Source organism: Sceloporus occidentalis, unplaced genomic scaffold (genome assembly GCF_023333645.1).
Source record: "Sceloporus occidentalis isolate IW3139 unplaced genomic scaffold, rSceOcc1.0.p SCAF_34, whole genome shotgun sequence".
NCBI classification, from domain to species: Eukaryota; Metazoa; Chordata; class Lepidosauria; order Squamata; family Phrynosomatidae; genus Sceloporus; species Sceloporus occidentalis.
Genome location: NW_028317014.1, coordinates 8,296,647 through 8,312,755, shown reverse-complemented (window position 1 = coordinate 8,312,755; position 16,109 = coordinate 8,296,647). Strand labels below are relative to the sequence as shown.

The 16,109-nt window shown below is 38.2% G+C and overlaps 1 protein-coding gene across 1 annotated transcript; it reads right to left on the bottom strand.

Annotated features, from left to right (window-relative positions):
* Nucleotides 1-1,844: 1,844 nt before the first annotated feature.
* On the bottom strand, nucleotides 1,845-15,330 carry LOC149298219 (FERM domain-containing protein 7-like). Its single transcript, XM_089487667.1, has 13 exons — nucleotides 15,274-15,330; nucleotides 11,456-11,560; nucleotides 10,279-10,321; nucleotides 9,158-9,236; nucleotides 8,640-8,737; nucleotides 7,541-7,655; nucleotides 6,569-6,716; nucleotides 5,599-5,694; nucleotides 4,783-4,946; nucleotides 3,928-3,996; nucleotides 3,771-3,846; nucleotides 2,184-2,969; nucleotides 1,845-2,081 (listed from the first exon to the last, which is right to left on the bottom strand). Exons 1-13 carry the CDS (start codon nucleotides 15,328-15,330, stop codon nucleotides 1,845-1,847), a joined length of 2,073 nt encoding a protein of 690 aa, XP_089343793.1.
* Nucleotides 15,331-16,109: the final 779 nt, after the last annotated feature.

The window sequence follows — 16,109 nt, the reverse complement described above, 5'->3', positions numbered from 1 at the left end:
CCTGAGGGATAGGTCAAAGGTCATGGAAGCTGTGGTCCATACTACAAAGTTAATAAGGGGATGTTTTTCTTGTTGACTTGAAGGTGCTCTTCTACTAACCTCAGCCGAATATGTGTCCCTTCTCCCTCTGGAGCCGATAATTAGTCAGTGGTCACATATTACTCCAAATTACAGCATGCTTATTTCTACTGCGGGTTAGTCTAACCGGAACGTAAATTTGCTGTTTTAACAGAGAAAAGACACTTGAAATAACATGACTGGCAAACGCCAAGGAGCGAGAGAATCAGTGGTGCCTACACAATTTAAGTTGACTTTTTAATTCTTTTTCTGCTTTTTTTTTTTTTTATTTTAATGACCATTTCTGTTTGCGTTATCTGCTTGCTAACTGAAACTCACTTCAAATTTATATCTCAAAGTCTGAAAATAGTTTTTCAAAAAACAATGTTATGAATAAAATATTTTTATAAATATATAAGGAGTAAAAGTTGTAAATACAGTTGATCAAGAAAGCTTTATAAAATAACTTCACAGATAGAGGAAAAAAAAAATGACAAAAACAGTGGTACCCATATATCCTTCATAGTTAATGACTCCTGTAAATCTGTTAATAGAGTAAGCTTATTTCGATATTTCAGGGGATTTTAAATGGTTTAAGAATAAATATTTAAATTCTGTTAAAGATTGCATTTGCGTTTGTGTGTGTTTTATTTTGTGTGTCGCCATCAGCCATTAATGACACGATGCGTTCTTTGGGGCTTATTCACTAAAGAGTTAATTGCAGGAGAGTTGGGGGTTTAAATTTTCTGAATTCGTTGTACGTTGTAATGGGTCGTCCTAATGTCTCTGCATGAATTGATGAGCATGCCCTGCATAATAACAAGGTAATGTTCAATTCATATTTTATTATTGGCCGCTCAATCCGCAGGATCTATACGTTCAAGCAATGATCGATCAGAGCATGAGAGGTTTCTGTCAGTGCACATTTCATGTCTTATAGGCGGTAGACTGGAAGACTAGTTCTGCTGACCATCTCCCTGTGGTGGCTTCTCCATGTTTTTACACACACACTCACTCACTCACTCACTCACTCACTCACTCACACACTAGCATATGTGCCCGTCATTGGCATGTCTTAAAATCTTTGTCTTTCTCCTCTTCTCTAATTATTTTCCTCTCTTTACCCTTCCTCTCCTTAACTGCCTGCCCCAGATCGTCTTGGGTTTCATCCAGCAGTCAGGTTACTCTTAAAGTTTATTGGAGTCATGCTTTTTCCCGACAGATGCCGCCAGTCTACAGAACCAAGCAGAGAAACCGCTCCCTCGTGGGAATTCAAACACAGAGTGGGACAGGTACCAGAGTGAATCATGGGCCTGTCCAGAGGGGCCAACACTTCCTCCTGTGATAATGCTATAATGTAGAAAGAGAAACATCAGCAGGATATAAATACGGTGTTCACACAGTGTTCATAGGGATAGTCCAAAGTGTTGAATTCTGCATACAGTTACTCATTAATAAAATACATTTAATGTAAGCTATTTGAATTCGACATATTGATTACAGCATAATAGGCAAACCAATTTGGTAGGTGGAGCTGTTTGGCCATGGGGCGAGGCTAGCTCCAGACTAGGTGTGGAAGTAGGTGTGGCCAAACCCTTCTCCCCTCCCTGGAGAAAGGAAACCTCCCACATTGGATTGATTCACAAATAAACATGAGCGGATCTACACGGTGCAGCCATTTGTACTGCATTTTATTTTTTGTAAAAGTTTGAAAATAAATTCTACAGCGTCTGTACAAAATCAACTGAAAGCGTAATTACATCTGACCAAGATAAATATATTTACATTTAAGTGTGAAACCATTTCTCTTCCATTCTGGACTTTCTATTTCTCCAGCCACTCTCATTTAATGGAATATCTTCCTCGTCCTCTAGCTGAAGGCTTCCCGAGGACAGCCTCGCTCTTGCCATTGGATGGCTTATATTTTTGCCAAACACAGCATAGTAATATGGGTTCATAATTTCTGTTTCAGAGTCGCTGGATTCGGTCCCACTGTACACATATCTCTCAGTGGCTCTCGGTGTGTTTTTTAATAATGAAGGGGGTGGAGGAGGAGGAGGAGGAGGAGGAGGAGGTGGTGGTGGTGGTGGTGGTGGTGGTGGTGGTGGTGGTGGTGGTAGTGGTATGGGTAGCACTGGTGGGGTTCTTCTTGATACACTAGATGTTCTACTAAATACAGGACAAGGTCCTAAAGGCTTAAATTCTGAACCATAAGGAAACCAAGCAGATTTCATGTCCGAGTGACTCAAGGACCTTGTGGGATTAAGTTCTTTATTAGATTCACTGCTAGTTATTTGAATGTTTGTTTTGTGATCCGCACTATTCCAAAAACTTGTTCTGGGATATACTGGTTGATGATATTCCTTTAATCTTCTGGCGTTTGGACTTCGGTTAGGTGATTTTCCAGGAAAAGTTGGCTGATTGGTGAGCCTCATTATTTCCTCAACAATAGCTGATGCTTGTGGGGCAAGTAAAGATGGTCCATCTGTATAGCTGCAGAAACCGGGAGAACCCTGGTACTGCTGGTGCCTTTCTGGAGATGGTTCATAAGTGACGTCTGTGTAAGTCCTTGGGGAACAGATGCGTCCCCTATTAATATCTTCAGAAGTGCTATTGATATTTTCCATCCAGTAACTACTGTCTTCATAACAAGACCTCACTCTCCTCTCGGAGCGTTGGCGTGGGGCCTCGTGTATCGTATCACTGTAACTACAACCTGGAAATGAAGCGCTGCTCCTTGATTGTTGCAAAGGTGCAGACTCTGCTTCTGGTTTGGAACGATTGAGTTCTGCTGTAAAAATTACTTCAACCGCTGAATTTCTTCTGTTCCTGTCCAGAAAGGAATCCCAGCCCACGCTGTTAACACTTCTGGAGCATGGTCTACTGGTATATACCAGCCTTAAGTCATTGGGCTGGTGGAGAGAGCAAAGCAAAAAATAAAAATGTATTGACTTAATTTTGTGGATTAAGTTGAACAGCATCTCTATTGTAAAGGTAATTAAGACACAACTTTCGCATGCACCTATAAGCAACAGAGACATTCTGCCCTTTATCTGGTGTGCACAAATTACAGCATTTTAGATTGCATTATTGCACTAGAGCTCTTAACTCTATTTTTATCTACAATACAGATGGCACCATGAGCATGTGTGGGTGCTTCTATGGGTAGGCCACCTGCAGCTCTCCCTCTTCTGGGGGCAAAAGGCTGGGCTTGCAGCAAGTGGTGTGAAGCTAGCCATACATTGAGGCCGGCTAGCCCAGATAGCCTTAAATTAGCAGGAAGCAGGAGGGAAAGTAGATGACCCCACAGAGAGAGGAACGTGACCCGGAGAACTGGGAAGCAACGCTTCAACTGGAGACTTCACAGTTATGGCCATGAACAATATCAGAATAAAAGCTGCAATTGTATCTTTTCATGCTCGTATAAAGCTAGATGAGATCCCGTGCCAGGATTAAAATAACATATTTGCATTAAATATATAATATTTAGCCAAAACATTTAATATAGAAAACTGTCAACCCTGATATAAGACCGTAAGACCAGTCCAGACTGCAGTCGCCATTTTTACCATGTTATTTTTTTTTTTATTCATTTTCCGAGAGAATTCTGCCTGCAAAGGGGTACAAAGGTAATACGATAGACATATTTGTGTTCTAATTTCTAATTACCAGGCAGATCTTTGTACAGAGAAGAGGACATTTAAAGCAAATACCTGCTTTGCTACTTCAGTCAGAAGATCTGGAGATGACCTGCATTGCCTCTCGTGAAGATTGGCTTGAAAGAGTTTTCTGAAAATTCAAAAGCAAATTTGGTTACAATAATTTTGGCAACGTGATCATGTAACTAGTATGATGCAAAGAAATCATTACCTTTCAAAGGGTTGATTCTTTGCCTTTCCTTTAGTCCATGAATCAAATAGTTGTTTTTGAGTCCTCCCACTAACGATAGAGAAATAGAGGGAAACATAATTATCTACAATTTCAGGTTCTAATACAAATGTTACTGCATTGGTTTTGTTAATTCTTTCTCACAAAAGACAGCTCATTCTAATGCTGCCTATGACGAAAAATAGTTGTTTATAATTTGGCAACCAGTAGGCATGGGCTGCAGCTAAGGGCAAATTCAGTAATGCCAGTGGTATAATGTGGGGCCTGCAGGAAACATGTTGTCTTTGACCCTATATATATATATATATATATATATATATATATATATATATATATATATATATATATTTAAATATTTATTACCGTACACGGCCCAAAATAGGGGGCAACAGGTGGACCTTGAAAGTCATCACCGTAAATATTCTAAATCCCATGTTTATAACTAATCTGCAGATTACCAGAATTTGATATGAGTGCATTTTCAATGCCTTTTTATGTTTCCACCAAGTTATAGACAAAGTAACAGGATGTATAGATTGTATTTGGTGGAATAAAAATAATTAAATCCATGACATAGGACGTGCCAACAGATATTCTTCTTCTGAGGTATGACCGTAATTTAAATACTTATTTCTCATCCATTATCCCAATGTTATATATTTTGCGGTATAGTGGAGGGCATTAGTGCTTTTTTTCTCACCATAAGCATACATACATACATGTTTTATATATATATCCAGCAGAGTAGATGCTGCACCATTAAACCCTATAACTCCAGGATCTGTGTCATTTTTATTATACAATTATCAGCATTTGTTAAACCAGTCTGCCCTTTACCTGTATCTGAAATTGGAGCCCTTACTACATAGGAAGGGCCTCGGCTTACGCTTGGGTTCTTCTGACAGTCGGAAAAAGGCATGGTATTCCACGCAAGTCTTCCAGAAAGCTTTACATGCATCTCGGCTTTCCATGGTGAACACTAATGTGTCCTTGCACAAAGTCTGCAGAAGAAGTCATTTAATCAGCTGGGGACGCCAGGGGAAACACCATTATGCTACAGTTACACATAAAAACTGGGTGGCAGTAAGAGAGGTGGTGAACATGAGAGGTGAGCCCTAATAAAATACAGCGTCAACAAACAAAAAACAAAAATTGGGCTTGCAAACTATGTACCTGTGATGAGGAGGAGCGCAGGCTTTGTATACACTATATGACTAAAAGTAGGGGGACACCTTTATGAGCTTACTAGGCATGCCATTCCAAAACTATGGGCATGCTGGAAAAAGAGAGACCCTTCCTCAAACTGATTCCACACATTTGGAAAGTTAGACTTTCTTTGTATTAACTAGCAAAAAAAACAGCCTTCAGTACGACCCATTCTACTGCTAATGCTTGTCTATGGAAAGGGCTGTCCACTTCTTGATTTTATACTGAAACTCCTAAACTCAATAATTTATATGATTTGTAAGAAGGGCTACGTCAATTGCTGGCACTGTATATATAAAAGAAAATAATATTAATCTTGCTACATTATGGTGCGTGAATGACCATCTTGGCTCTTACCAAAAGACAAATTGATAATTTGATTAGTTTAGTTGCGTTATACGGTATAACAATGCATAAGATGGAAAATAACATAAAAATCCTACTCACATCGATATGTGGATGAAGCTTGATAAGAAAATGTTTTCTCTTGAAACTCAGCTTCCTAATATTAGCCCAGTTGAAAGTGTTAATCTTGGTGTTACCCTGAATTAAAATAAACACCGACATATACGTTGATTATAGATCATTGGGAATAATCATCAATACAGGAATGTCTGGATTCCCAAAATGATGGTGGTTCCTTCTTCAAAATTGTCATACCTGCTACACAGAATTATTCTGCCTATTGTTTCATCTCATTATGGCTGTGCTTTATTTATGCATGAAAAAGGTTTGTAATAAGATCATCAACACTGGTCAGAGCATGATCTAAAGAGGACCATCCAGAACATATGGGGTTGGCCCTTCTTGGGACCTTTTGGAGCCCATCCCAAGTGAAAAGGTGAGTCCAGAGATATTAGAGGGATGCTGACCAAACCCCATTGAGGCCTATGAAGGGAAAAATGCATGTCTAGCGTTGTTGGTTTCCTTGTGCAGAAGTATATTGTTTTTAGTGTCTGGACTTGTTGTAGAATCAGACTGTCAATGGAGCTCTAAGACTTGAGATGCTCCCGAGTGGGGATGCATGCTATTAAGTGGATATCTGTCCTTAGTGAGTTCATCTCAGGTTTATTTTGTATGGGGTTTGGCCCTTAGAGGATTGTTTGAGGTGAATACAGATGTGGATAAAACTTGTTTTGTATGATCTAAAGAGGGGTCATGCTCCTTGAATCTGTTGTGTATGGTTAAGCAGGTTGTTCTGAGTAAAGTGTGGTCCTGACAGTTATTTACAACTTCAACAAATCAGGTGATCAATATTATGTATCACTTTCCAACCATCATCTTTACCAAAAATACAGCCCAGATGGTTTCCAAAAACCTGTTAAAACTAATGGCCCCATATAATCCACTAAAGTGGACCACCTCAGTGAGTGCTCTAATCTCAAATTATTTGATAGCATTGATTTATTTTACTGACCCGCAGAACCAGGACTCCCATGTGTGCCACAGCAAGGTTGATTTGCAAATCTTCCCCATCATTAGCAGGATGAGGATGGATTCCATACATATCCAGTTTGCGTGCTATGTCTAGTAACTGCATATCTGATTCAGCCGGAGACTTCCCTCTAGTGAGAAAACAAATTTTATTTGTAGCATTCAAGAACCTTTCTAAAAAAAAATATGTTGGGATCGGGTGATCCTCTGTCGCTTCTCTTTGCATGTCACCCAATTTAAAATGTTAATTGCACTGTGACAGTCTTTAGGAGGGAAATTCTCTCTTTGTGACTCAAGCCCCTCTGCCCCTCATTCCGGGAGCTCAGTATATATCGCAATGATCTACAGTATTGTTAGTCACAATAATGTGCATGAAAAAAAGCAAAAAGAACTTCTTCTAAATACCTGTTTACATAAATATAGACTACATAGTCACATTAAAAAGTCCTTTGTCTATACCTCTAAGCATCCCCCTAACACAAAAGATCATGTATTTTTCCGTTTGTTGGGAGTAGGGTGACCGCATGTCCCGGCAGCCTCAATCCGAGACTATGAGAGAGCTCTGAGTGAAGGAGAGGCTGTTAAATGGGAACGCATCAGAACTATTTGGTTATTGTTAGCTGTTTTCCTTGTATTTCGAGTTATTCAATTTATCCATGTTCAAATAAAAAAAAAATATTGATTAAAAACTAATCAATGTAGTTTATGTGGTTAGGAACGTGGACCACAAAAGTCCTTCCATTGCAATCCTGGTATTACATGCAGTGTGTCTGGGAAGTAACAGAAGTAAAGACTTAAGACAAGCCTACTTTATGTGAATTAGGTTGCCAGCTAATAAAGAGTAAAGGGAGGTCCACTTGGTCCATTAGTAGAAGCAGCCATGTCTTTAGCCATATCAACTTCATGTTCACAAAGCCCTTTTTACATTTACTTTCTATAAGATGGACATACTTACATATGACGTTGGTAATATTTTACGATCTTGTTGTCTAAGTATTCTTGGTTTGGTAAATATTGGTTCTGTTCTAGGTGATTCCTGGTTGTGTCCTCATCATAATCCCCCAGTTCTGCTGCATTAAAACAAAAACAGAAACTCATTAGCTAGGTTGAAATCCCACTGACATCAGCAGGAACTCCCACCGACATCAGCAGGAACTCCCACCGACATCAGCAGGAACTCCCACCCACAGGAACCGCCTGCGACATCAGAGGGACCACCTACTGATGTCAGCGGGTAGTCCTGGCCACATTCCATGAGGGGGGCTCTGAAAGTTCCCAGTTATGGTGATTAAAGTATATATACAGAATGATAGTTACCTGTACAGGTGCTTATCACACCTTAAAGTCAGACTAGTACATATCACCATATGTATGACATGCCAATCATAAGCACATACAAAAATATACATTTGTCTTAGTACTAGAAAAAAAAAGTAAAATTCATTGCTTTTACATCTGAAGACTTTCCATGGAATTGCTTATTTTTTTCTATAGTGGGAAAAACAATCATGTTCCACATGATACCCTCGAATTTATTTTTTTGTTTGACGCCTAGAGTAAACCGCGCTTCCACTGTCACAGTGAAGAAAGAAGAAGGTGCTGGTTCTCCAAGTGGGTAAAGGCCACAGGGAAACCAGGTCTCCAATCTTCTTCTTCTGGGGCATTTGTAGTTCTGGAGCACCTTCATTTTCAAAACCTCAAAAAACGTTGATTTAAAAAAATCTTCTGATTTAGCTATGGAATATTAAGGGCCAGCTCATGTTATGTACAGTCATGTAGTAATCTCAGGCAGTTAAAACTCTCCTTCAAACTCTCTATTTAGTGAATATATGCCAAAGTTTTTTTTTCTGTGGCTCAACATGATTCCGAAACAACACTTATAGTACTCTACCCAACAAATATTGCCTAACTTTATATTTTATTTTTTGTACAATGTGTGGCTGTAGGGGTAAATGCACCTGGTTACGATGGGCACGGTAGTCCAGAATAATCTTCAAAAAATGTCTCATCTAAAATGTAAAACTGTGTATCACGACACTAATTTTCTCACTTACACTGCAGAATATAAGACACCATTAAGGCAGCACTGTTGTCATTGCACGGTAATCTCCCGGATGCCAAATCCTTTTTAATCTGGAGTGCAAATAGATACCTGTGAAATGAATGATGAGCAAAGTCAACGCACCACTAACATTTACTGCATTAAATGGTAGTATCATTTAAAACAGTTATTATGTTTCAAATTATATTACCATGCGCTGTACAGAATATTTAGTCCATTCAGTGTTTAAAAAACTTTAGTGAAATTCAATTTTTGTTGCTGTACTAAAAAAATACTTATCCACAGTCAACCGGGTTACGTGAGGTTAATAAAGATGGATACATGAGGATCAGTGTATCTACGATTCACATGGGACCATCTATTGCTAGTGAGATAATACAAGTGTTATTGTATTTAGTAGCCCAATCACTTAAATGATCACTGAACAATAAATTGATTAATCTAGAATGTGTCTACAAGCCTAATTAGTTTGGAGAATTTAAGTTCATAAAAGAAAATGAAGCAAAATACCTGGTCAACTCTCCTTGCAACAGACCCGGATCCACCAGAAAGAATTTCACCATAAATTTGAAAATTGTCTCCTTAGGATCTTAAAAGAATAACACGATTCAAACGGCACATTAAATCTGCGGACAATCATTTGGCAAAGCACGTGAGAGACCATGCAGAAAGTCAGCCTGACTACTAGATTTTTCACCCATGCAAGCACAGCTTCTGACAAAAGAATAAAATGAACCTTTTTAAACTATATTATTATTGCTACTCATATATATTAAGAATTCTATATTTTATGTCTCCAAGAGGTACATTTGGAGAAAAGTCAATGACTATAGGGCATTCCAGCTTGCTTGTTCTATTGCAGCAGATACAATCTCCATTAATATATCATTCTGATACCCACCACCGGTTCAGGCCAGAACTGGAGCGTGACGTAAATCTTCTCTGTGCGAGGAAACCAAAAGCCACCCACTGTGGTGCAATTAGAATCCCTCAAGGCACAGATTTGGCAAAGATGATAGCGTTATTGGCTGATGTATAGTATACAGTGTAATAAAGTTAGCCAATAACGGTATCATGTTTACCAAATTAGCTTTTTCTTTTTCTATGGTTAACTCGTTGAAACGCTATACCTTTCTAGGCACAAATGCTCAAGGATGTCCAAGTCTGCACTCACTGTCACTCACTTATGGTTATCCCAAGAGATCTCCACTTGTGCCGTTACAGAAAGAAAGTCTCCATCAACATATTGGTTGTATCTGGTCTATAAGGACATTACAAAACTAAAAAGTGAGGCACATGTCCTCTGCGTAAGAAATCTACCCCATTCATGGGGTTTACCCCAAATGCATCGGTGAGTCTAGACGTGGGATTCCCTGCTCACCAAGCACACCCTACTGATCATTCCCATGAAAGCTAAAATATATATTTCTGGGTTTGTTGGTTCTATTTTTGCTCCTGATATACAGTAGAGTGTTTGCCTGCTGTAGTAACACGAGGAGCGATATACCATAGAGCAGACTCGTTATCTGCTTTCATTTTTTTTTGCTTTGTAGTGGTATTTGGAGATATTTTCTCAGGCGTATGTCACAGTTTAAGACACGCAATGCAAATGAAATGTTTGCGTAACTTACTTTTAACCTGTTTGGTGATAGGCTTCAAAAGTCCTAGCCATACCTGCAAAGAATTTGAATAAAATCAAACATTCTAATTTCATTTATCCTCAACACTTAATCTAAACTTAATGCACTAATTTATTTTTTTGGTACCAGAAAGTTGCAGGCTTATAGTTTTAAACAATGCAATTTACCCCTCTTATAATTTAGTAATTCTTTTCTAAAGCCTGAGGTACTCTCTAATGGAGAAAAGGTGATCGGCGCTCCAAGCGCTAGGGCCACAGTGGGAAGCAGGGCCCCCAGTCTTCCACTCATAGAGCTGCACAACCCACAGGGGAAATGCCGCTCCCCCTCAGGCAAAGCCTAAGGAGGTCCAGATCTTCTAGGGTACTCCTCGAAATGAGACCCAGCTCTACTGTGTCAAAAAAAGCGCAAACATGGCTAGTGAAATATGTGCCCTGGCAGACTGAACCAGGGGGCACCTAATGAGTACCTCAGAGAAGCTTTCCCTCTCTCATAAAGACTTACGTGATCCTAACCAAAAGGCCATGAAGCCAGAGAACCGCTGGCGACATTATATTCTGTTTGTGGCTGAGGTAAAGTCGTGGAAAAAGGAGATATTCGTTAAAGATAAGCACTTTTAATATTTTTTTTAGTGAAGCTATGAGGGACAGTTTACCTTTAAAGTAGAGTAGGATATGGGAATATGAAGTATGGAAGTAATCGGTCTTAATCTGACTGCAAGTGTTTTATGTATTAAGTCAAGATCTGCAGCAGAACTTTACGAAAAGGGCCAAAAAGCAAATGACTCCAACTGGTCTTTTAGTGCATGTTTAACCTTGTGTTTAAAACATAATATTCATCAAAATGCTTCCAACTTCATCGTTCCATATTTATCTTTGTAAATTGTTTTATAGCAGAGCAGGTGAAGAAGGAATTACAATGTATGTTCAAATGTCGCATTAAAAATGTACAGCATATATATATATATATATATATATATATATATATATATATATATATATATAATTATTTGATGGAAAGAAGTCTTACTTGTGACAGGTTGACATTGTATGCTATAAATAACTCATGTGATCAAGCAGTTGAAAGCCTAAGGTCACATAGACCATTTCAGTATGAAAGCAGAAATAAATTCTATATTTGCCCTTTAGCTATTTGAAGGTCATTCACTTACTTCATTTCCTGAGTGATTTCGGAATTCTAAGCCAAAGTATTCTTTCTCAGTTAGGCTTAGATGACTGCAACTCATGTTAAACAGTTCCTTCCCAGGAGCTTTTTGCTATAAATATAATTAGAAAAAAACAAGCATTAGACAAATTTACATAAATATTTTACAATATTTCTTTTTTATGTTTCTGTTTTGGTCATTGCAAGTACCAAGTAACATAAATCAGCACATTTTAGTACAAAAAAATAGGCAATGCAAAAGCACAAGAGAGGACTAATCGCAAAGGTCATGGTGCCCCAAGAGAGTCCCCAAGAAGGGCACTTTCATTTAAGGGTGTCAAATTAATTGACAGGTCAGCCTTGAAGCTCTTGATGGTGACTTGCCAGGATCAAATGATGCTTCAAACCAAACTGAGTTTCATAGAAGCTCAAAGCTTCAAGAGTTTTCCAACTAGAAGGAAAGTTAAAGGATTCAGTGGAAACCCAAGTCAGTGACTGATGGAGGATCTTATGAGCTATCTCAAATGTCATCTGATATAAACATAGAGACTGATCAATAAATTATTATATGTCTTAATTTAATATGTAACTAGTATGGCTTTAAAAATGTAAAGAACTCGCTTCCATTCCAAATTAATATTGATTATATCAGAGAATGTATGAACAGGAACATCAAACAAATTAAAGAGAATATGAAAGATATCACATGGATACTAATAGCCAAGTTTACTTATTAAATGGTGAATAAAAACTTCTAAATGCTGTATTAGTCCTTCATTGTTTGTCAAGGATCTCTACACCACATTACACTACAAATAATGTTTTAAATCTCATTGCTAGTATGTTCTAGTTATATTTTGAATATGTATCATGTCTCTTCTATATGGAAGATCCAATCCATGTTGCCTCTAAAATATATTGTTTACCTCCCTTGTGGTTGTGAAAAACATAATTACAGATTATAAATGTATGGCTTTCATATTATATACCCTCTCCAAATGTTTCTGTAATGAGACCTGACAGTCCCTGGTATTCCAGGGGAAAAGAAAAGGCTGATGAGACGTACTTCTCGCTAATGATGGGAGGCTCTGGTAACAAAATTAGATCCAAATTAGCATGGAAATGAATGAATGCTTTAATCTATGGGGATAGAGGGAAAGCCATTGCTGCTGAAGAGCTAAACTGTTTGTTGCTGTAATGTGCGAAACAGCTTTCCAGAAATCAAGGGCTGTTGGGGAAAATTACTATGCTTTTGTGCTCAGCTTCTCGTATAGTGACAGTGTAATAGCAGCCTGCTCGCTACAGTCATCCTAGAGCCTGTCTAAATTAAGAGGCCTTGTGTAATTAAAACAATTATAATCTTTTCCGCACCAGATTGTTTCATTTGCAGAGTTCAGTGAAAATCTTTGTAAAGTCACCCGTTTTAAGAAGTTGTCAAATAAATTGAACTAAGAATTAAAACAATAAGTTGGAGCTACAAGTTTCCGTTGAAGACTACCAGTCGGGAACAAACTGGCAGAAGAATGTACTTGTTCTGCAAAAGAAACCAGAGCACAGAAAAGAAGCAGCAATTATACCATTTTGTTACAAATTGCTCAAAATCACAGTTGTGTGTGTGTGTGTGCGTGTATCAAGGGCACATGGCAACGTCCTACTTGGGCTGACACAAACACTCCGAGGCAATCTTCACTACAGGATTGTTGGAAAGTAATGGACATTTACATATTAGCGTAACATGCCCTGACTATGATAGATGGGAAATATAAATGATAAAGAATCATTAATAATAAAAAATAATATAAAAAATCCTTCAGTTATGTTTTTATCACAGATGGGACTGTCCCGGACCTTTGCACCTCTGTCTGCTCAGCCTCCTGGTCCAGGAGGAAGCGATAACCTTATTGTTAACACCTGGAGAACCTTCTATCTGTTATTTGACCCAGTTACTTGTTGCACTTATGCCTTCACTGTTGATTTCCCATCGGTTCTTTGTATCTTCTTCATGATGGAAAACCAATAACACATCAATCTATTTAAATCAGTGGTTTGGTTCAACCCGGCCCCGCTGGTACCAGGCCACCACCCTCCTCACAAATGCACTAGGCGCAAGTAACAGATCTGGGGCCTTAAAGATTATTATTTGATCCACTTGCCCCATCTGCACTGCGCATTTAACAATTTAAGGCTTCACAAAAACAAATCACCATTTAATTATTGCTGACAATGTGGGGGCGGTTGGAGGTTACCTGAGCATATTATAGATATTATTCCCGCAGGATAAATGAGCGCACACGCATGCACACACGCACGCACACACACGCATGCACACACACACGCACGCACACACACGCACGCACACACACGCTTTTTAAAGAATGTCATTACCAGTGTATACAACATCATCACAAATATACTTGGCTGTATTTCAGTTACATTTATCTACAGTAGTTGATTTAAGATGTCCTTAAAATTTCCCTTTTCATTTATTAAATAGCTCCCACCTACCAAGCAAAAATCTCATCTTCCGCCTTTCCATACTGCAGTATCTATTGTCTCCTTTTATAGATGTATACGCCCGTGTCATTTCTAGTGTTCTATATTTTATTAAGGGTTAAAAAAAAACTGAAGAAGTTCACTGGACTGAAAAACATATGCTGTATATTTTTTTAATTGTCTGTAGCTCACAATTTGCCGTAAGGAATAATATCTATTTTCCAAAACGGCCTCATCCCTCTATTCATCTTCGCCGTCGTTGCAGCAGGAAATGGAACGATTGCCTCGGAGTGGATTTTTTACAAAAAAATCTGCTCATCAACCAGAAGAGGTGGATAAACGTTAATGGAATCATTAGTTAGAATAACATGCATGCGGACAGAGTGCTGCTACGTTTATATACCTTAATAAATTCACTTGCTATTGTCCATTATGTGAAAATTAAGCCCACAAAACGTTTATAATGTTAATGATTTCCTAGACATATACATATTGTACATTCCGATACAATATACTTTATGTATGTTAACATACATAGATATGAAAACTTGACTATTATATAATAATAATATAACCAATAAAGTTTGTTGGAGTAGCACTATATAGACAAATCTTTTTGGGTGGTATTTCTATTTATTTGAAAGCAATTTAAATAACACAACACCTAAATATTTAATTGTAATATATTAAATTATATGCAGGCTGCATCTATGTTCAATGGGCTATTTTTTTTTTTTATAAATAAAATTAATATTATATACCATTATCATACACAATGAAATCTGTTCTAACATAGTTTTGCTTTTAATGCAAATGTAAAAGTGGAGTATTTTTAAAATCTATATCCCGGTAAGTGATTCAATATCACATATAATCAATGAGTCCATATATTTTATAAGTAACCCTTTACAGTTATCACAATTTTTTTCTGAATAACACAAACTCTATTCAATATTTGCCTACAAGTAATAGCTGTTTCATAATATTTCATTTTATTTTAAACACCAAAACAATCACTGTCATCCATATAATGTAATAATCATCATCATCATTCTGATGCATCAGCCACTTCTCAGAATCAAACAGCCCACAATAAAACCATGCTTTGTATATGTAAAAATAGAGAGTTTTGTGTAATTCTAGTTACATTGTTTGATAAATTGTTATAGTGTCTTGGAGGGGGTGGACTAGAATTTGAAGCCTTTTAGCCTTAATTTCAATAACGACTATTAGCATAAACAGTTTTAACGCACCATTCCATCATATGTTTAAATACACGCCAGCAAGAGTAAAATCAAATGTGTATTTAGAAGCCGTCATTGATTTACTTACATCAACAACAAAGGTCTTCTGAGAGTCGTCCAGAAATTGAACTTTCAAGTGCAGCATCCTTGGCTCGTGAGAGTCGGTGTGATCTGCTGGCAGTGAAGCTGCATCCCAGTGTGTGTCGTGTCATAGGCTTGGCACATCCCCAGCAGCAAGACACTATCTGTGTGTGTAGACAATTCACTATCCTCAGCACAATTACCCTTTAAATGCGAACTACCCCTTTAACATCATTGCTCATTGATATGAAGCTCGGTTGTTTTCCGGTGTAGGACACTTTCTCTTACACGTATGTTCAGTATGTTGCAAATTTACATGCCTGGGTCTAAAGCTCCCAAGAACTGGACCTGGAAAGTATTCCGACATGTATACTCATTGATGGCCTGAGCTCTTTGATTTGCTTCATGGGGCGCTCCAGCCACCATATGCATTTTAATGGATATGATAGCTGAGTGGTTCCTTTATTTTTTTTGTATAGTTTTGTATGATTCTGCAGAATCTCACTTTATGCATTACCCCCTTTTCGCCAGCTTTGACCAACATGTTGCATGCATCCGTGTGATAAACCCACGTGGCAGTCAGCTTTAACAAAGGCTCAGAGAGCGTTCCGGGGGGTGACACAGAAAGCACTCCCACTGGTTTTAGTGGCGCTTTTTCCTGATAATGAAAAAGGGAAAGCGGGGCGGGGGGTGGTGAGTTGAGCTGCTGCTCTGGAGCTGCAGCTTCTCCTGAAAGTATGTCACTTTATTAACAGGTCTAAAGACTGCATTTTTAAGTACTTACACAGTATTGTAATATTCATTCTTTGAAGATGACTCCGTAATGTCCCTCTAAGAACAAAG